General features: G+C 40.7%; 1 protein-coding gene across 2 annotated transcripts in view; it reads left to right on the plus strand.

Annotated features, from left to right (window-relative positions):
* TBX20 (T-box transcription factor 20) overlaps nucleotides 1-19,859 on the plus strand; it is a 36,455-nt gene extending 16,596 nt beyond the window's left edge. For both annotated transcript variants that reach the window (XM_048950796.1, XM_048950795.1), the window contains exons 6-8: nucleotides 1,565-1,641; nucleotides 12,783-12,892; nucleotides 16,781-19,859. In XM_048950796.1, the coding sequence (XP_048806753.1) occupies nucleotides 1,565-1,641; nucleotides 12,783-12,892; nucleotides 16,781-17,121 (528 nt within the window). In that variant the 3' untranslated portion in view covers nucleotides 17,122-19,859. The remainder of the gene's footprint in view (nucleotides 1-1,564; nucleotides 1,642-12,782; nucleotides 12,893-16,780) is intronic.
* The last annotated feature ends 1,769 nt before the right edge of the window (nucleotides 19,860-21,628 follow it).

Consider the following 21,628-nt stretch of genomic DNA (forward strand, 5'->3'; position numbering starts at 1 on the left):
ATTCTTTAAAAAAAATGGAGCTTCTGTGACACAGGGTTTGGGGGTTGGTCTTTTTTTTTGAGGAAAGTCGGGCTGAAACCACTGCTCAGTAGGCAGTGTTGATTTTCATTAATTGTAGCTGAAGTTGGTGGCAATTGCTGCCCTTCAGGTCAGACCACATGTTGTCCCTCTGCTCCAAGAAAAACTATAACTCCCACTTGCTGTTTAGCATAAATGGTAAATCCAAATATTGTTTTGATTGTCACAGAATCACAGAATGGCCAGGGTTGGAAGGGACCTCAAGGATCATGAATCTCCAACCCCCTGCCACACTCAGGGCCACCAACCTCCACATTTAATACCAGACCAGGCTGCCCAGGGCCCCATCCAACCTGGCCTTGAACACCTCCAGGGATGGACGGGGCATCACAGCCTCTCTGGGCAGCTGTTCCAGCACCTCACCACTCTCTCTGTGAAGAAATTCCCCCTGACATCCAACCTAAATCTTCCCTCCCTCGACTTCAAACCATTTCCCCTTGTTCTGCCATTTCCCCTTGTCCTTCTCTCAAGTGCTACTCACCAAACTTTTTTTAACTGAACAGCTAGAAAACTGCTAAGGCAACGGTGTGTTTTCCTGTTCCCAGAAACACAGTGGAAGCCCCCATCTCTTCCAAGGAAGTTTCACTGCAAATTTCAGTGCATCCCTGGTGCCACAGGGTGTCCTGGTCTGTGGTTGCTCTGGCAAAAGTAAAGGCTGATTAAGTGTTCAGAGTTGTAGGGCTGCATTTAAAGATGGGAGGGGAGTTTTTCTTTCAAGAGATCTGGCTTTCTAGGACTAACTATTTTAATGGGGTTACTATTTTAACCCTTCTCTTCCCTTCCCTTCCCTTCCCTTCCCTTCCCTTCCCTTCCCTTCCCTTCCCTTCCCTTCCCTTCCCTTCCCTTCCCTTCCCTTCCCTTCCCTTCCCTTCCCTTCCCTTCCCTTCCCTTCCCTTCCCTTCCCTTCCCTTCCCTTCCCTTCCCTTCCCTTCCCTTCCCTTCCCTTCCCTTCCCTTCCCTTCCCTTCCCTTCCCTTCCCTTCCCTTCCCTTCCCTTCCATCTTTCCATGCAAAACCAACTAAACTGCCCCTGTGTGATGGGAGGTAAATCTGGCTGAGAATATTTGCATGAAGTTAAAAAAAAAAAATAGGAAAAAAAATGGGGCTGAAGTCTGCAGGCAGCTACCCTCGGTTTGGACATAGCTGATGTGCAGCTCCACTGGAGAGGCTCAGATGCTCGCAGGGTGCTGTGCTTTCTCATGGATAAAAGCTACCTGATTTGTGTTGTCTGGAAGCAATAATGCCTCATGTGGGTGGGTTACTCCTGCTCCGGGTAATGCAAAGTCTGAGCCTGCTGTACCCTTTGGTCTTTCTGCTCTCGTATGAATTATACACATGGCTTTGCAGCACCTCAAGAGTTGTGCACACACATAAAGAACATGGATACAAGTAGTGGTGAGGCCAGGAGAATGGATAGGCAAACACTTTGTACACTGCCATACTTTAGCACTGTTTTCATGTTGCGTTGCTTTTTTCTGTGTTTCCAGATAACCAAGTTGAAAATTGACAGCAACCCTTTTGCCAAAGGATTCCGCGACTCTTCCAGACTCACTGATATCGAGAGGTAATGGGGACTTTCTGTTTACTTTCCATGCAGATAAGATAAAGAGAAGGGAGAGTTTGTAGGAAAAGCATCCTTTCAACTCCTGAGAAGCTGTGCATTTTAAAGTTATCTTGTTGCATATGGTAAGCCTCCTGCACCTCCTTTAAAAATACTTACAAACTTTACGAAGAAAGAGCTGTGCTGAGTTTTGACATCTGTTCCAGTTGGGGCCAATATATTCATCTTCCTGATGGGGCTTCTTGAAGGGGGAGACAGTCAGTTTTAAAACTTCAGAATGAAAAGCTTTTTTCTTATCATGCCATTTAATCCTATTGAGGGCTGTGAATTGGGTCACTGGGAAACAAGGGCAGTGGTCCTGTGAAAAACATCTTTATAGCTCCTCACTGCTTCACACAGTGGAAAAGAGAGGGGGAGCTTCCCAAAATACACTTCAGCAGTCCCAGACACTGAAGTCAGCAATTATTGCCATCAGGACAAATCCCATAACTCCCACTCTGACGACAAAGATGCCATTTTTGTTTCACCAAAATTGTACTGCAGGCTTCATCAGGGGAAAGCTTTATCTGCAAACTGTGGAGTTTTGTGTGTACAGATCATTATAAGCAACTGCTGCTATAGGGACAGAAGCATTAGCCCACAGCTGAGTAGGAAATAAACTCCGATCTCTTGGTAGCTCTCCAGTGCTTCACATTTTTATGATATCGTGTCGAACGTTTTGGCAAATGAAGTAAATTTAGCAGCCTGTGTCCTTTAGGCTGGAAGAGAACTTGATGGAGATGGATGTAGCACATCCAAATTTTCCTATATGATCATGAAAGTAAACTTTGAGAGGCCAAAACCCTCCAGGCTCCTATTTGGGGATATCCAGATGTATCTGTGATTCATTTTCCATGGGTGCACATAGGGGACAAGAAGGAATATGACTTTATTGAGCATATAGCTAGAAAATCTCCCTACAGCAAAAGTGCATAAATCCAAACAAATCTATGGCTGGAAAGTGTTGATATAACTTATACCTTACTCCTACTGGATCATTAGTGATCTGCTAAGTTGCTGGGTGAAAGAACAGTAATTCTGAGAAAAAAAGAAGCATGTGAATAATAGTGCATGCTTGCAAAGCTGTTAAAAATTTCTTTCTAGGTGAAGGACTTTTAGATGAAAATGGAGAAAAGTAACATAAATTTAACTAAAATAGCATAGCCTGGTTTCTGGGCAGAGCACTAGAAAACAAACAATGTGCAAAGCTCAGGCAGGAATGCAGGAAATAGTCAAGAAAGGACCTGTAGGAAGAGAAGAGAGCTTGATCCTGACATTTCAGTTTCTTTGCTTTACAGACAGGCAACATCTAATGACACAGCTTTGCAAGAGCTGAGAGAGTCTGAATAGATAGATAAGCGGGAAGAAAAACTGAGTTACCTCTGTGCTGATGAACTGACCATCGTGGTGCTGGGTATGAAGGGAATTTTTCCAGAGGACATTTTATTATAACAGCACATGGCACGAAGTCAGAAATGCTGAGCATAAACCACAGTGCCCTTTTGTTTATTGATAAGAATAGAGCCTGAGACAGGCAGCCTAGCCCAGGCATGAACGTTGCCATGAAAGATAAGGTATCCAAATGTGAAACCTACAATAAATACAAAAACAGACCGTGGAAAAGTATTGAAATACCATTAAAACTCTGCATTTGAGGGTCTAGGTTTGGATACGATCTTATTTTCACTTAAATGGAAGCATTTAGCTCTGGTTAGGGCACAGTGGTGTTTAAGAAAAAAGATCTGCTGCACTGTTTATCAAGTAATATGACAGTAAATGTGTGATACACAAGGGGGCTAGCTAATAGGAGATTGATTTCCTAAGTTATTAGATACAGTCCAGACATACCAAAGGTTTTATTCATTTCCAGCATTAAATAATCAGGCACATAAGAATGTCATTTTCAAAGTGCTCACTGTTCTACAGCTTTCATCTTAGCACCAGCAATATTACTTAAATAAACGTGATGTGAAGCGGGAGAGATAGCAATGCGAGGTATGACACAGGAAGGGTTTCCGGGCTTATGTCCAATGAGGTGAGCATTACAAGATGCAGGGGATGCACAGGACAGAGCAGTGTGACTCTCCCTCAGTCGAGCTGGAAATGTGGTACGTTTGGTAAGACGGCCGTGTGATAAGAAATACTTTAGACACGTACCATGTGTATCTGTGCCAGGGGAAGGACTGTAGTGCAACTGCACATTTGCCCAGCTCTTGACCTAGAAGCTGTGAACCTGTCTTGCATGCAATTCTTCCTAAGACAGCTTGCATACAGCGTGTGCATGCATAATCTGCAATGCTGTGCGGTGATCTTAACGGTTTCCTGTAAAGCTGCCTGTGATGTTAGGGCCAAGAGAGCACTAATTTACCACAAGTTCCAGCTTTTCAGAATGACCTAAGTAGTATGAAAGTGTACAGAGCTTTGTATTTCATTTCCAGGTATTTAAGCCTGCTTTTTCCTAAACAGCCTTTGGGGAGGGAAACAAATCAGATCAATTGATCTTTAGAGACCTAAAGAAATTAAATTAGTCTGGAGTCAGTTACTGCACTAAACCATCCGGTAATTGGATTGCTCCTTGTAACTGATTGAAAACAGCCCCTATCTGTAACAATATAGGGAGCTTTTCTTTATAGTAGATCTGAGAGAAAAACACATCTTTTTATGACATGATGACAGAAATTGCACTTTTTTAACCTAATTGAATATGATCTTATAAATATGTGACTTTAACGATTTCAAGCTTCCCATTCTAGATTTACGATCTCTGTGTAGGAAATTCAAGCTGCAAATGCCTTTAGGATTAAATTTGTTTGCATTATATGTGTTGGAGTTATAATATATGTAAAAGTAGTCAGGTTTGCAAAATGGTAATGGAGCTCTACAAATGCAAAGCTATTCAAGTTCCTACATTTTCTTTTGTTGTTGTCTAACTGCCTTACAACCATTTGCTAGTACTCATGGCTATCTGTAAAAGCTTTTCACTGTTCACTTGGTATATATTGAATTTTCAGTAGGATGTGAGATTCCTTCCTTCCACAATCAACTCTTTCCATACGTTACTTGTGGTAATCTACTTATGGCAACAGGACAGGCTTTATCTATGGCTACTGAGATTTAGATAAGTTCTGACTCACCTTTTGATCTTTTTATGTGGTATTTATTTGTTTTTTCCTATTATAAAGAAGGCTTCTGCAGTGGTTGTGATTGAAAAACCAAACATTTAGCTTCAGTTACCAGACTGTGTAACTTGATGTTCTGTGGTGTTGACTACAAAATGCCAAGCGCAGTAATGCAGATGATGAGAAATCTTTTTTAATGGCAACCTGTGTTTAATAATAATAATTCAAAAACAAAACCAAGCAACAACAACAAAAACAAATAAACCAAAAAGTAATGCAAGTTTTATGGGCAGTTCACTCTGCGGTTAAGTTTTAAGGGAATATCTTTATGCTTCTGCTAAAGTAAAACTGCCAAGCTCATAAAAGAGGCAAAAACAAAATTCAAACAGAATAGATTCAGAGTTTGTCTTCTGAGTTATGATAAAGGTGGCCTTTCAAAAATAAATAAATAGCTAAAACTATTAGAGTGAAGTGTCATGCAAACAGTCCAGTGAAATGAGTGATCGTTTGAAGAGCGTGAGTTGCCTGAACTACTGAATTGTAACCTAATGATCAAACAAGAATTGACACAGCATAATTATGACTTGAATGCTGCTGGGCTATTTTCTCCAGCATGTGATAGGCAAGTTCAGGTTGTGAACTTGAGACTGTTAAAGGCAACTAAGGGAGTATACCCATACGTACAAGCCTTTCTGGGAGATAGAGACTTGCTTTAAGGAGATAATGGGAAAGTCTGGCTGCACAACCAAGCGATTTCTAGGCAGAGAAAGCAAGGACTGCGGGCTAGGGGAAGTAAGAGAGCCACAACCCAGCATACCAGCTAGATTTGCACAGTAATCAGATTCTGAATTTCCCCCTGAGGAGCTTCATGTCTGAAACGTGGAGATACATTGTACTGCCCTACCAGGCTGCAAGTGAAATGGATGCTAATGCCCAGATACAGGTAGTGTCTCACTGAAGTAGCAGTCAAACCGTGTACTTCATGTGCTGTCAGCAGCTGTCTCTGCTCCCATCCCTTCCTTGTTCACCCTATGGAGGCTACCTTCCTCCCTGCTCCCATTGGTTTCTGCTAGCTTAGAGGAAAGACCCCAGCTTGCTGCCAGAAATGCATACCCTCTGTCCGTGCTCGAGTAGGGCTTTCCCATAGCTGTTGTTGATGTGGGGAGAAGTGATGTTCTGAGCTTAGGGAGAGACACTGGGTGCAGCAGTACCTAAACGCCTGGTGACTCATACTGTTGCAGATGTGCTGAGGTTATTCCAGCAACTGCTGCTGCAAGGGGCTGGATTGATTATCTGTAGCTTCTGTATTCACCTTTCCAGACCTTGCAGGAGGCCTGAATGGCTTAGGATACGTAGTGAGCATTACCTGCCTACATTTAGGCACCTGGAATAGCTGAAACCTGAAACATTCTCTTCAAATTTGATTCCTCCAACTCTACTTCCTGCTAGCAGTCAACTCTTCCTTTTCTCCAGCATAAACCCTTCCTTGCTAGCTAAAACCTCTTCAGTTCCCAAGATTTTAAGCATTAGCTTATTTTCTAGTTAGGCCTGCTTTTCTGTTATCTCCTTCTTGTGCAAAGTTGCATAAAATATTTTAATTTGCTAGTGTTTTCCGCTTAGCAGTGCATGCTAAGCAAGTGGGATGATGTCAAATCACATCCACCATTTCTATCTCAGGGAAGATTTTCCAGGAGATTTCCCCAGACCTGTGTGTCACGGTGCTGCTCTGCCTTTACCTTGCATCCTCTGCCTGACAGTCACAAAGAACTGATAGAACTCACTGGGTGAAATGGAGCTTTGTGGGGCTGCTTATCTGTTGTTGTCACCATATTTTGTCACCATTCTGTCTAGTGGTTGGCGACCCTGCACACAGCAGGGAGGGGTTGAAACTAGATGCTCATTGTGGTCCTCTTCAACCCAGGCCATTGTATGAAACGTATTTTGCAGAGAAAAAGATACAAAGAAAGACCTTTGATATGCATTTGTAGTGGTTATGCTTTTTGGCAAACAGGAGAAAAAAAATAAGTTCTCCTTTTTTTTTTTCATTCCCTGTATAAAGACTTACTCATTTTTTTTCAGCTGAGAGATGTAGAGTGGGTATACTTAATATCCTCATGTTCCTCCTTCAGTTATTACTTTTCCCATGTCATGGCTTCAGCCAAGCTAAATCACCTCCATGTTACAGCTATTCCATAACTGTCATTGCTAATCAGATGTTTACTGTGAGGATGCCAGTACCACTTGGTGATGTACTCATTCTTTCTCCTTAAATCATCTAGAAGTAGGTGTTCCATAACTTAATTTTCCTTTCACTTCTTTTTTAAAATTGCATATATTCTTGTGGAATTGCTTTCATCCAACACTTGCCTGATAGTTTTGACTTTCAGTGAAAATGTATGGTGCTTCTGTGCTACGTTTTGGGCCAAATTATACTTCAGTTCATGTGAGCCAATGTAGTTTGATGAGCTCTGGTTCTCAGCTGGTTAGAGTTGGCTCAGCTGACACAAATGATGTAACAGTGCTGCTCTGTTCTGGTTGAGGATTTGGTCCATACCCTATTGGAGCTGAGTTAGGCTCTAAGGTCAACCTGCAATATTAATCTACCAGTGGAACAAGCAGATCAGTCTGTGTCTGTCTGTTCGTACATGCATAAGGTAGCAGCTATAAGCCGTGGAAACATGAAGGCTGAGTGATAACTGAACAGTGCTTCTGACAGTTTTTATTGTTCACTCCTAGCTGCTGTTACAGAAATGTATTTGCTCCTCCTGCTGTTTTCCTCTTTTTTTTTTTCTTCTTTCTGTTTTGTTTATTTTTTTAGGGCTTGTTTTTAGCACTTGCATCTTGGACAAATTAGTCATATTTTCCCTTAAAAAAAGAAGTCTACTACAGTGCGACTTCCGACAAGTTTATTTTTATGCCTTCTCAGCCCATTTATCCCATCTGTCTTCACCTCACCTCACTTCTGATGTCTTCTGTTATCTGGGCTTTCTTCCAAACACACTAACTGGCAGCTACAAAAAAAAGGAAACCTTTGAAATGCAGAACGAAAGAAGTCATTCAGGCCGCAAACTGATAATTCATACACTTTATATCCTGCTCTGTATTTTTCTTTGCGTTGAATGGAATGGCCAAGCAAAACATAGTTGTCAGGTTTTCTTATTTCATTTTTTAAAGATTTTCTTTAGCATTGCTTTTCTCCTCAAGAAAAAGACAAAAACCACGACAGCAGGAATAGGGAGTGGATTCTGAGGATATCCTTATATTTTGCTTACCTATCACTTGGATAGTAAGGGCATATAGAGAAAATGCTAACAGGTTGCTGTACTCTGCTCTGAAATTTGTTGCCCTACATAACTGAGAAAATGACTTCTGAAGAGGATATGAGTCTGGAGTCCCTGGATCTACCGCATGCTCTTTATCACTTTTGCATTTTGTTTTCAGTAGGTTTTGAACCTGGCTTGTGGTGGAATGGTACCTGAATATTATATCAACTCCATCCTCTCTGAATCCATGATATAGATTTAAGATGGATACCGACCCTGGCCTGGCTCCAGCAAACTCCTTCTGGATTAGATTTTCTAACACCTTCTGCCAAAACCAAATATATTGCCCTTAGCCTCCTCATCCCAAAAGGAAAAGGTAGACTTCCTGTCTCCATCTCCTTGGTGCTCTCTGTGCCAAACTGAGGAAAATCCATAGCTTCGGGCGCGTGTTGCAAGTGTTTATGGGGGGTGTTGTGTTTATGGGGCGCTGTGGCCAAGTGAGCCCTCACTGGTAACAGCAGAGCTCATGATCACGCACCTCAGGATCAGGGTCACGGTAATTAGCAGGCTGTTGTGAAGGCACAGCTGAAACAGAGTAACAGTAAAAGCAACAGAAAAAAATGATATTAAAAAAGCACCAAATAAACACCTGCTTCCATCTACAGAGAAGCAGTGTTCTTTCATCTTGATTAAAGATCCTGCTCAATGTGATCTGTGCTTTACGGGCTCCAGAGAGAACTACTTTGATCTGGATTTGACAGCATTGGAGATCGAGCACCCTTATACAGGCCCTTGCTTCTCAGCTGTCCCCCAGGTATGCTTCCTGCAGTCTCTGTGAGTATCCAGTACCATGGCAAGATCTTGGGTTTAATGTGTGAAGTGTTAGTGAATTATTCACCAGGCAGTTCAAGGTCTTCGTCTCCACTTCTGACCCTTTCAGAGTGCTCTGTAAAGTGCAATGCTAAGTAAATGTAGGCAAAGACTCGGCATGTATTTACAAGGCATAGAGTATCCTGCCTATGTACCTTACAACCATGCAAACTGATCATTTCTCCCAGTCCTTTACTTCCTTAGATTTCTGGTCCAGGACTCACTGGTTTCTTTCTTGCTTTGTTTCTAAACAGCACAGGCTTGTTAAAAGGACCAGGCTCAAGGTGTGCTTCTGTCAGAAAGCAGATCATCTGGATCAGCCTGAACTCCTTTTCCTTATTACCTCTTCTTACTTTTATCATGCCTTAGTATTACCTTGGAGGGTGTGGTAGCCAATAAGTGCTTGTTTTTTTCCTCTCCATTTGGCACGTGATTTTTTTTTTTCCTTCACCTTCAGCTCCTAACTTGCTCTTCTCCAGCTCGTCATCTGCTGTTATCCAATTGCACATGTAATGTAGCTAAAATCACAGTAATATATCATGCCTGTGTATTGTTTATTACCTCCTCTGAGTATTCATGAAGGAACTGTGAGTTGAGGAGAATTCTGGAAGAATGAAAATTGTTGGTAGGTCACACAAAAGGGTTTGACAGAAAGAACACATCCTTCTGGTATCCTGCTGATAGGTTTTGGTTCCTCAGATGTCAGGATTATTGCTCATAAAAGAAACTGGAGCATTTTAAGTTGCATTAAAAGATGCAAATTGTTAGATCTAAGTATTAGATAATGAGAGGTCACAAATTGAATAGCCCAGGTAAAAAAAAAATATGGAGCAACTGGAAATCACTTTCCTCTTCAGGAAGATAGCAATATATGAAGATGTTGCATAGGGAACTGTAAAGCCATAGGTTTAAATAAATGAGTCTTTTCATATTATTATTACAATTACATTTTGAGACTTCAGAAAAAATGTTTATTTTATTGGCCCACTCTATAGGGCATCATATTCTTTTTTTGTGTCCATTCTGAACAAGATTTCACAGCCACTTAAAGCCTGCTGTATAAGTTTAGCTTTCTCTTACACATCTACTTCAGAGCAAGTAGTACCTCTGTTTGAAATGAGTTGAAGAGTTTAATCTTCTCTTTCCAACCTCTGTGGGAAACTTTGCATGTTTCCTCAGATTAGATGAGTTCCAACCATTTTCTCTTCTGGGAAGACTTGACCTCTGAGTGGTGGTCTCTGAGCGTGAAATAGTCGAGCCTCGTGCAAATGTCACCACCTCTTTCCTTTGGAACACACAGAGAAGCAAAGGTTATCCCTTGATTTGGTCGTTAGGTCACTTGTGCCAGATGGGGAAAACCTGAGTGCAGATTTCAGCTCTTGTTTTGCTAGATTGGAGAACTCAGAGATAAGCTCCACGTGTGGAAAAAATGCACCGCTTCTTGCTTCTCTTTGTTTCCTTTTCCATGCCTGGGTGTTCTCCTGCTTATGGTTTTGTATTTTGTCAGGTCTGTGTAGAGTTGTAAATGCAGCAGGTGTGTGTGCAAAAAGGAGAATGTCCACTTGAAGGCTGTGGGGGCCAGGTATCTAAATCCTGGTGTGAGTCTCATGCACCCATGATATAAATCAAAGCTTCAACGTCCAAAATGAAAAATTACTAGGTGTGATGAAGTTACACCTTAAATCACCAGCATAGTTAGGCTAGATAAGTGCATTAAATGTTGAGCTTTAAGTCCCAGGTGCACTAAAGGAACTGCTTTTGCAAAGTGAATTTCTTTCCCTTATCCAATATGTTCAAACCATTTCTTCTGCCAAAAAAACCTGGCCTTTTGTGCCAATAAGTGAGATTAATCTTCTAAAATTTTAGCATATTACCTGCAACATTACAACATTAAAAACAAATAAACAAACAAACCTTATACTTCTTTGTTTTCAGACTTTACAGGTACAGGGTTCACTAAGAAGTCATCTCTTTCCTTTAAAAGAAGACAACCCTATAGAATAATAGAATACTCTGTCTTGCATACAGACCCATCTGGAAAAAATTTAGTCTGTAATAATCATGGGCATTTGATTTAACTCTAAATCCCCGCAAGTAATTCAAACATAAATTTATTGGGGTGAATTTATCCCCCAACTGATCCAATGAGGTTAGAGATGAACTCGGCCCACTGCACTTGAACTAGAGTATGTAGTCTTTCCATTGCATCCGAATATTGCGGGAATGCCTGTCGTTATAAGCAGACCCTTACTAGAAATGCAGTCAATAGAGACAATACAGGCAATCACCCGAATTACAGTTATTTTTCAGACCTTTAGAGATTAGTAATTATTTGGTTCTGAATATATAGACCGGTATCTAAATCAATTAGAAAACACTGGTCTAATTTGTTATTTGTTAATTCTGTATTCATTTGAGATAGTCTGTTTAGTTAAGTAAAATTTGTTGCACTTCACATTGTACTGGAAAAAAAAAATCAAGAGGCATTTGGTACATAATGTAAACAATACCATCTGTCTTTTTCTTTGTAAAGTCTTCTTTGAGATAGCCCCGATATGCCTACTGTTTTCAATCACTTAAAAGGCAGTAATTTAATTATATCATCCTCCATGTAGGAACTGCCATTGCTTTCAGTCCCCTTCCAGTCCTGACACAAGTAAATCATTTTGATAAGATCCACTTTTTATTTATATTTTTTTCCGAGGAGACTAGCATAAGTAATGATACCAGTGATAGACCAAGGACAAAATGACTATAATGGGCTTTTTGCAGGAGAGGAAAACATGTGCCGTTGTGATTTACCCTGTTACTTAGAAAATGTTTTTTCTTGGAATTTCTGCAACAGCCACTCTCTCATAGCGAAGGGCGTTAAGAAATGCGAACACACAAACGGTGAGCTCGACAGAATCTTCGTGGAGCTGCAGTTTTAAGCAGCTGTCACTGCTTAAATTTCTTAAATGGGAACAGAAGTCAGACACGTTTTGAAAATGTGCCTAGGTTAGATTCATCTTTGGTAGAATGCCACCTACTTACACGGAAACACGCTGGGTATGTGGTTGGATCTTCCCTACAGACTGCTATGGCTTATCAGGCAGATATGCCTTCCTTCTATTTAAAAAATTGTGTGGGTGAATTCAGTGCGTTGTGCCATTGGCAAGGCATGAGCCTGGCAGACACTTCTACCCTCCCAGAATAGATGCTGCACGAGATCTGTAGTGTCTGCAGACTTCCTGCTGCAAATTGGCCTGAGCCCTGGTGTGGAGAGGACATGTTAAGAGGTTAGCTGTCTCTGGATAGATCATTCTCCTGCCCCTAATTTCAGGAAAACAGAGGATGCCAGATGAAGTGGCTACATGTGTCACAGAAATTTGTTTGAAAGGAACTGAGTCGTGTGTCTGAACCTGGACTGGTCACTGAGCATTAACAACTCCAGGGCACAGGTTTTATTGCTTGCATTTTCACACTGGTAAGGAGTTCTGGTCTTGTATTTGCTGTCTGAGACCTTCCTCAGGTACTGTAGCAAGAAATTTACACTAGTTTGGCTGCTGAAGAAGCAGCACCATGCACTAAGAGGTGATCACCAATGTTAAAACACCACAGGCCAAGTATGGTGTTTCCAGCAACGTGCTGTGAGGTAACCTTTTTGGTAAATTACTTTGGAGAGCTTGTGTGAGAAAGGTGTGATTTGGGCAGGAAAAAGGCAGCATGTTCACTGTTTTTAACCCAACTATTTTCATATTCCAAGGGTTAAACTGCTGCTGCCAAACAGAGGCTGACGACTTGGGTTATCCTGTGAAACAGATAAGAAGCTGTTTAGGATGTTATTGATGTAGTATGTTGTTTCCTTTCACAGAGAAAGTGTGGAGAGCCTTATCCAAAAGCATTCCTATGCCCGATCCCCAATTCGAACCTATGGTGGAGAAGATGATCTGGGAGATGACAGCCAGGCAACGCAAAGCAGAGGTAGGAAAATCTGCTCATGAGGTAAACTGTGCTTAAGAAAAGCAGGATCACGGCCAGTGCTGTGGTACTCTGAAGCATTTCTTTGGTGTCTGTCTCTGCTACAAATCCACAAAGAAGAATACTTATTCCTGTATTGCTCTGTTGGACATTTGATATGCCTATGGACTGGAGTGGGTGGCTCACTGAGGAGACAGCTCTAGAAATGTGTATGTATCTAAACTGCCATCAGAAGAAAATTACTGCTGTTTCCATTTCAAGAGAGCTGAAAAACAGACAACTTCATTGCTGTGGTGCTGAGTGCAATCTCAGATAACCACCCTTTTGTAGAACTTGAAAGCTGTGTCTCAGCATCAGCTGTAAAGTACCATGCAGATGTGCCCTTTGCTGCCAGCAAAGGTTTTGGTTCAGATCACATTCAACCAGCCTGTGGTTAGCTTGCTTTGCTTCTACAGGGAAAGAAGTCCATAGCTGCCTGGTGAACTGACGTTTAATTATTTGTCTAGTAGTTTCTAAAGTGTGTCCTTACTACTTGTGCATTTCACCTCAAGTACTTCAGGTTTGTCTGCTTTAGCAGTCACAAAAGTAGTAGTAACACGAAATTGTTCTTTGTGGGGTTACTTTGTGGGGACAAATCACATCTGCCATAATTTGCCACTGGAAAAAGATCCATACTGCTGACTAGCATAAACTTGTGCTACAGTGTGCTTTGCATGTTGACTTTGTGACCTGTCTGATATGCAACAGCCACTTGAGGTAAGGCAGTTCTATTTGCCTTCTGACTGGCAGTGCCCTTGTCTTGTCCTCTAACTTCATACAGCGTTGCTAAGATAAGAGCATTATTTCTGGGCATAAACTATTTAGACTTGTGCAGGGAAAACACACTTATTTTTAACTACAACTCGCTCTTCAACAAAATGTGATTAGTTGGGTGTGTTCACACACATCTATTCTGAGAGTAGTTCCATAGATTATGGAGTTCCTAGAGTAACTCCTTAGCTGGTACGATGCCATCCTTGCAAATTCTTCTGGGGGACTACCTTGTGTTATGTCTCCTTAGATCCTAGGACACTTATTGTTGAGAACAGCATACATTTTTCACTTGACAAAAGTGCAGAGCAAGGCACCTTCCCTCCAAGATCTATGTTTCTCCCCGGGCTGATGTATTTCTTTGAGACTGACAGAGTCAGAAAGGTGAGTATTAGAGTGAGTGCTGGCAGTCAGAACCATTCTGAAGAGAATGGTGGAGGAAGGTGTAACAGGAGGATAGAACAAGTTATTAAAATGTATTTTTTGTAAAATATATGCAGGGCACACTTCTGCATTTGCTTGCAACAGGACATGTATGTGAGGAAGATGACGAGTTATGGCAACCAACTTTTCTCTAATGTGGGAGCCATATGCTGGGACCCAACTCTCTGGGGCAACCAGAACAGTTACACGCGCTGCCTTTACAAACAATTAACTTGTGCTGCATTCACTCTGTGTTTAGGTCTGGTATCTTTAAAAAATAAAAAGTCCTCCAAGATATATAGAGAAATAATTATTTCACTGAAACTCCTCAGACACTTTTATTTCTTCTGATGCAGTTTAAAACACACAAAATGGAGGTGTGTCCTTCCAGACACGTGAGAACTGACAGCTAAATACATGCGTGCTGCTGGGTGATGTGTGTAAGGATCTCAGTGTAGGATTATTGGAAAACATTTATTTGGTAACAGCAGATGTGACGTGTGAGACTTCTTGGAATACTAAATTGCAATTGGGGACCATTGTAGTTGGAGGAGAAATGGGCATTTCTGGATGTTTCTCAGGAGAAGTAATCATATACTTGGTTCTGTGTAGAAAGAAGAAAGTTTATCACTGCGATATATTTCTAATTACTTCAACACTCATCCGGAGCCTCCTCATCTCAGCCCATTTCAGCTGCCTAAAGATAGAAATGGCGAGCCTTCAGTAGTATGTTTATCACAGAAAGTCTGTTTCCAAAGGAATTAACAGACATGAAATAAATCAAATTAAAACTCCTCAGTGCGCGGTGTCTGGGTGCCTGTCCTCCAGCATTCACACTCAGGGTTGATGGCAGCCACCTGAACCAGAGCCAGATGTACAACTTGTGCTGAAATCCGGATTTACAGCCAGCTTTCCCACTAGCGCAATAATGCTCCGATACTCCTTGATTTCTAATGGGTTTTGCTCTGGCCTGTGAGCGTGTTGTTATCTGTACAGTTTGGCTCTGGATCCTGATTTCCCAGCAGTTAGGATTTGGTTCTGTGGTGGGTTCAGGATCTGGTTCAAGTCCATTCCTATTGCTGAATGGACACCATTTCTGCTTCCTCTTACTGCGCCGTTTCACTCGTTCCATTAGGCAGAGAAGGAATTAATCAAAAGCAGCACTCTTTCTGATTTGAGAATCTCTCTCTGATTACATTTATGTATTATTATCATAGTATTATGTCTTTTCTTTCTGTTGTTCTTTGCCACGATTTTGAGTACATGACCATGACTGCTTAAGGCATCTTAAAAAAAAATGGATGTCTTTATATTTCTTTATTTTATTGTTCAGATGAACCTGTCTTCTAAAAACCAGATTTATGAAACTAATACCTGTAATAACAACTGCAAAAATTCTTCTCTGGACATTTTGCATTACTGGCTTGAAATTATGTTATGGAAAAAAAAAAAAAATAAATAGAATTGCCAGTACATTTATTTTTAAAGTAAGAAACATTTTCTCAATGGACGCGGTTGGACAAGAAATGAAATACAGAAGGGACAGAAGTTGAACTTTTGTTTGAACAGGAATAAAATTAAGAGTGTATTTATAGGATTTTGTTTTATCCCCCCATCTCTAGAAGCCAGGCATCTGATGATAACCAGATGCTGAGAAGAACAGCAGAAGTGAGGGGCAATATCTTCATCAGACTACTTGAAAATGACTGTGTATAATTACCAACACAAACTATCCATTGATTTTCCTTCCCCCCCCCCCCCCCCAAAAACCCAACAAAACAACAAAAAAACCTGTCAAAATAAATAAGATTCTGCCACTTTTGGAGAAAAAGATTTAGAGGGAGAAAACTTGTGTAAACAGAAATTTTTGGAACTCTTCAGATGGAAAAAATATCAAAGAAACCACAGTCACTGGATTAAAAGTACATATTTATCTTGGGAATAAGTTTATCATATTTTTATGTACTAAAAAACAGCATCTCAATATAATTCAGTATTGCTGCTGTTCCGTAGAGCACTATACACAGTTGGAAAAATAAGAAGAATGTTTTGACACTTTAGAGCTTTTTGGAAAACCTAAATTTGAGTGGAAAGATCTGCATCTTGACATGCTGTTGAAAGCATGCTGACATGCTTTCCTGGTGCTAAATGAAAAAAAAAAAGAGCCAATGAAACTAGCAAAACAAAACCCAATAACTTGTAATGCAAATGATATTTTCTTATGCTTTACCAGACTGAGATTTCAGAAGAATTTAATCAGTTCTACTGAAGGTCTGTTGTAAAAACCACAAGCATGTTTTAACACAGGGATCTGATGCAGGGTGATTCTACGTTGCAGAAGGTGCATCAGTGTTTGTTCCTGCCATTGCAAGGCGTTTCATACCAAAAATGTCCAATGGGTAAAAATGATTTTGCTGTTCAAGCCAACTGCAACCAGCTTCCTGTAACAGGAGTTTGTCTAAGGTTAGGGATAAAGGAGACTAAATGGCAAATTACTACGTAAAGAAAGATGCGGTGAATAGATAGAAGAATTTGGGGAGTATTTCCAGTGGCAACTCATAAAGCCTTACTGTGAAAAATTATCTTCCTCTTTTTGCTCTTCTACCAGCTTTGTATATTGCAGTACAAACGCCAGGCGTTCTTTCTCTTCATTTGCAGGATCAGCTTTTACAACATCTGATAACCTGTCCCTCAGTTCCTGGGTATCCTCGTCAACCAGTTTTCCTGGATTTCAGCATCCCCAGTCTTTGAGTGCCCTGGGTACCAGCACTGCATCCATTGCTACGCCTATTCCTCATCCAATCCAAGGATCCTTGCCTCCCTACAGCCGCTTGGGAATGCCTCTAACGCCCTCTGCGATAGCCAGCTCCATGCAAGGTACTGGCCCCACTTTCCCTTCTTTCCACATGCCAAGGTACCACCATTACTTTCAGCAGGGTCCTTATGCAGCCATCCAGGGACTGCGTCACTCCTCCGCAGTCATGACACCGTTTGTATGACTGATGTAAGATGACAGAAGCATAAGATTTTAAATGTGCAAGCTTGGTATGAAAAAATATAAGGGACCTTCTCAAAAGGCCTGCGGTGGGAGACTGCTGAACTCAAACCAGCTAAGAAAATGCTTTGTGGAGATTGATTCCTCCATTGAGGGATCACAAGAAGAGAGCACGCAGCTTGGAGCTGCTCACAGACCTATGTGTAACACAGTCAAAACAGATCCCAGAGTTCCCAGGATTTCTGGTCATGTGCAGGTTGTTCCAAAGGTTCGTTAAGCCTCGTGGAAAGAGACTATGTTTATGCAGCAGTGTACAAATTAATTGTGTGTAAGTCTTTTTCTGTATGCTAGAAGGATTCTGAAAAAGGCAATACTCTTATTCATCCTCACCTCTTCTTGTGACTAATGAGCATCTAAACAGAAAAATGTATCCCTGTAACTTTGAGCATGTTTTAGGCTATGGGAATAGGAATGGGACAAAGTGGAGAAAGGCCACTGTCCTTTTTAAAAGTCTGGCTTTTATTCACCAAGAGCAGTATTTTATAATTGCTACTATAATCTCATAGAGAAAATCATTAGCAAGTATTTATTTCTTTCTTTGATCTTTCTTTGTTTCTTTCACAAAACACTTCACAGTTCTGAGAAGAACTGTGTTACAGGCCGGAAGCAGTAATGATGCATTCTGTTCTGCTTCTCTCATATCCTAGGAGGAGCAATTTAGCAGTCCAATAAGATATGATGAAGGAAAACACTGAGTTTTAGAAAATCTGTTGCTTTTAAACTTAGAAACTCAAGACACTAAATTTTTAAGCCAAAGCTACTGTTTGCTGCTGTGCTTGCCATATGTCCAGCTGCAAATGAGTACCATTATTTAGCAGTATTTCAGGTTAGATCAGTCTATATCTAGACTCTAGATCAATAATCAGTAGATTCATACAAAAATAATATCGTGGAGTGTCTTTCTGCTTATTCTGTTTTCTTGGTCATAGGTGTTGCTAGACAAGCTGTTTGGCCAAGACACAAGAGTTGTACTTTTGAGTTTTTCAAGTCCCAGTTTCCTTGGGAAAATATCATTGACGAGGTTTGCCTATAATTTTTTTTATTCACATCTGCCTTATTTTAGTTAGTGAGAAGAGTTCTCACTGAAAATACTGCCCGCTTTTTCTAGTACGTTGTGTTTGATGCAACAGAAGATCCGTGGATTCATAGGAAAAAATGACCTCTGCAGAGAGCTAGCATGAATCCTTTGCACTGCTGAAAAGGGAACTGGTGTGATGCTGGTTTTCTGCCTGTAAATAAGTCAACACAGACTTTCTGTGTGTTGTTGCATCCAAGTTGTAGTGGTAACATCTATTAGTAAAAAAAGGACTTGCAATTCAATCTTACATAATAAAAGATTAGTGTAGAGCTGGAACAGATAGAAAGACATTTTGGCACTATTCTCCTCTACTCTTGACCAGTGGATGTTGGTGACATAAAATGAGAAGTATAGTGCAGTCCACTGAGTGAAGTGCAGGGCAGGTCACCAGCTTCTGTTGTTGTCCCAGTGCCTCATCATACCATCCTGGTCACAGACAGCAGTAACAACATCCCAGACTTTTCCCAGCTTAGGCCAGTGCATACATTGAAAGATAAGGACCATCTATGTATTTTCCAGTAGTTGAATTTAGGATCTCGCAAATTGGCCATTACAATCCCCTTAGTCATTTGCTGTATCATCCTAATTTTCCCTTTACTCATTGTTGGGCATGCTAATAAAAAATGACCTGGGAAAAATTGGCAACTTTTGTGCTCTGCACGTGAGTGAAACCAAACCTCTATTTGCAGTCTCTGGGTTTAGCACTACTACAAGCAGGTCTGTAAAAACATGAGCCAACCTCTGCAGTTTTTAAGTGGCTTAGAATCAGACAGTGACCAAATTGTCTTGATATATCTAAACATTAAATTTTGCTATAGATTCATCTGGAAAGTGCACGTTGCAAGGTTGAGCGTGCTCATGGCCTGTTCTAACATAATAATACTATTTTTCATGAAATTACATGACACTGAAAAAAATCTAGATTATACTAGAAGAGTGCTGCAAGAAAATACCTCCTTAAGTAAATATCCAATTCTACAGGCATAAAAATTTCAGGGGAGATTTGGAAGGAAACTTTAATGTCTCTTCTTCAACTGCTTGACTTCTGTTTAAAAAAACAAACAAAAAAAAGCACACAGCTGTACGAAGGTCCTGTGGTGAAGTTCTTTACAGCCTGTGGGGAAGTTCTGTTTCTCATATCTATTTCCTTTTGCAGCTCCATTAACTTATCTGAAGCTGCAGTGAATACGGTTAGGTCCAGAAATCAAACCAGTAGCTTTAATCCTGATACTCATGCTAGAAAGGGGTCAAGTAGGAGGAAGGCAGCTTTCTCATGGCTTCAGAAATAAGTTTGCAACAGGTAAGTTGGCTTAGGCAAGCTGTTGAAGTTATCTAAAGACTGCCCATATGTTGACCTGTCCTTCCTTTGTGAGTCAAATTTGGAGAAATAAACCGTACAATTTTTAGCCCTTCTCCAATCTCAGTTCTAAAAACACCAATATTTGGCATGTAAAAATTCCCCTGGTTCTGCTTCAGAGAAAATGCTCCAGGTTCTTCTTGAAGGAATGAAACCCGATTTTGACATCATTTACAAAAATAATGAAAAGCATTTGTCTTTCATTTGGTGTAAGTAAAATGTGTTGCATACCTGAAAAAGATGGCAGTAGACTTCCCCTGTATAAAAACTGGGCAAGGCCAACACCTTCCAAATTTTCTGTGATGAGGTTTACTTTGGAGATGACCAAGAAAGGCTTCTGCAGAATTATCTGTCAAATCCACAGCCTGATTTTCCCAGTCAGATCAAGGCTCAGGACCTTCTCTCCACCTAATTTCTTCTCACCCTTCCATGAGATTGTTTCCAGGGTGAGTGATTCCACCATGAAATTCCTGCTCCTCTTTAGTGAGAAATTTCTTGGCTGTAAGCAAGACAGGATTTCATTCATATTTACATTCTCTCCTAAAAACAAAGTCTGTCTGCATGGATGGTGGTTATGATAGGAGCAATACAGGAACTTTGCAGAACAGACTGAAAAACAGCTATTAGTCAGCTTCAGCACTGAGTGCATAACTGAAAAAAGCATTAATGTAAATGTGTCATTAACTGGTTAAAGAAGAAAATAGTTTTGCTTCAAATTGCACTACTTTCAAAATAACTCAGTAATTTATTGAAGGAACTGCTGTACTGCTGTCACAATTCTATCACTTTCAGGATAGAACATCTGTTGCTGGTAGATGTTCTAGGAATGCCAAATGTAATCTAGAGTTTATTTTCCAATATAATTCACGTTTTATATCCCATGAGAAGTGCTCTTCACCTTTACGAGCTATCTTGGCTGAGCAAACTGGTGCTGCTTAGTGGTTCTTTTCTTTATTATTGTTTTATTGAAGAAGGGTGGAGAGAACATGCCTGAATGTGCTTTTCATAAAGCATGATAAGATTACCTTCCAAAGTGTTAAAAGTACTTTTGGGTGTTTTCTGGATTACCCTTTTATCCAAAGACAGTTAACAGCCTTAGGTCTTTTATCCAACAAAAGCATCCCAAGACTAACAGAACTGACATAAACATGTTCTATACATATTTTTTTTCTTCTAGTTTTGGAGCTAGAAATTTGGCTGTTTGTTTTGTGGTGCTGGTTTACGTGGCCTGAGGAACTCTAAAAGATAAAAATTCAGTCCTGCTGGTTTCACAGTACTCTCCAGATAGAAACAGGCAAACAGGCACACACTAAGTGGATAAAGGTGCAGTTTATAATGGAAATGCTTCTTTATGAGCTCAGCTATAGTGTGCTCTATGATACCTAACATCATCGTAGTGCAGCCTAAAAAATGCAATGGAAAAATTTTCCCCAGAAGGCTTCATTCTTGGATAAAGGATGCACACATGCAGTGTGCACCTGAAGGTTGTGACACTGTACAAACAGGTATTCGTGTGAAGGTGGTGCAGCTTCCAGCATCCAACAAACATTAATCGGTATTTGAAAACGAATCTCTTCTACATTGAAAAAAGCTTGGGCTGGCAACTTGATTATATGCTGCATCCTCTGTATGCACGTGGATGCCATAAAGAAACAGAAATATCAATATTGCAAAAACATGGGGAGCTTTCCAAAACTGGAAGGTAATGAAGCTGTGGTAATTCCTTCCCGGATAAGGGGTAGGGAGACGGTGAGATCAGTGTAACGTTTTGGGCTCCTTATCTGGAAGGAAGCCTTGGCCTCAGAGCTTTATGCTCATCATCTGCAGAGGGGTGATGTTCACTCACTGCAAGATAGTGTTTCATTTTGCTGAGATGTTTTTCTCACCGTTCCTTACAGAGTGCTTTCTGCTGCAGAAGATGTGGTTTCTGTACTATTTACTTGCTGGCCAGAGGGTTTATGTATTGACTCTGTGATAAACTGTCCCCAAATATAGTCTTTAGTTTATAACATAACA

This window comes from Lagopus muta, chromosome 7, assembly GCF_023343835.1.
Source record: "Lagopus muta isolate bLagMut1 chromosome 7, bLagMut1 primary, whole genome shotgun sequence".
Taxonomy (NCBI): domain Eukaryota; kingdom Metazoa; phylum Chordata; class Aves; order Galliformes; family Phasianidae; genus Lagopus; species Lagopus muta.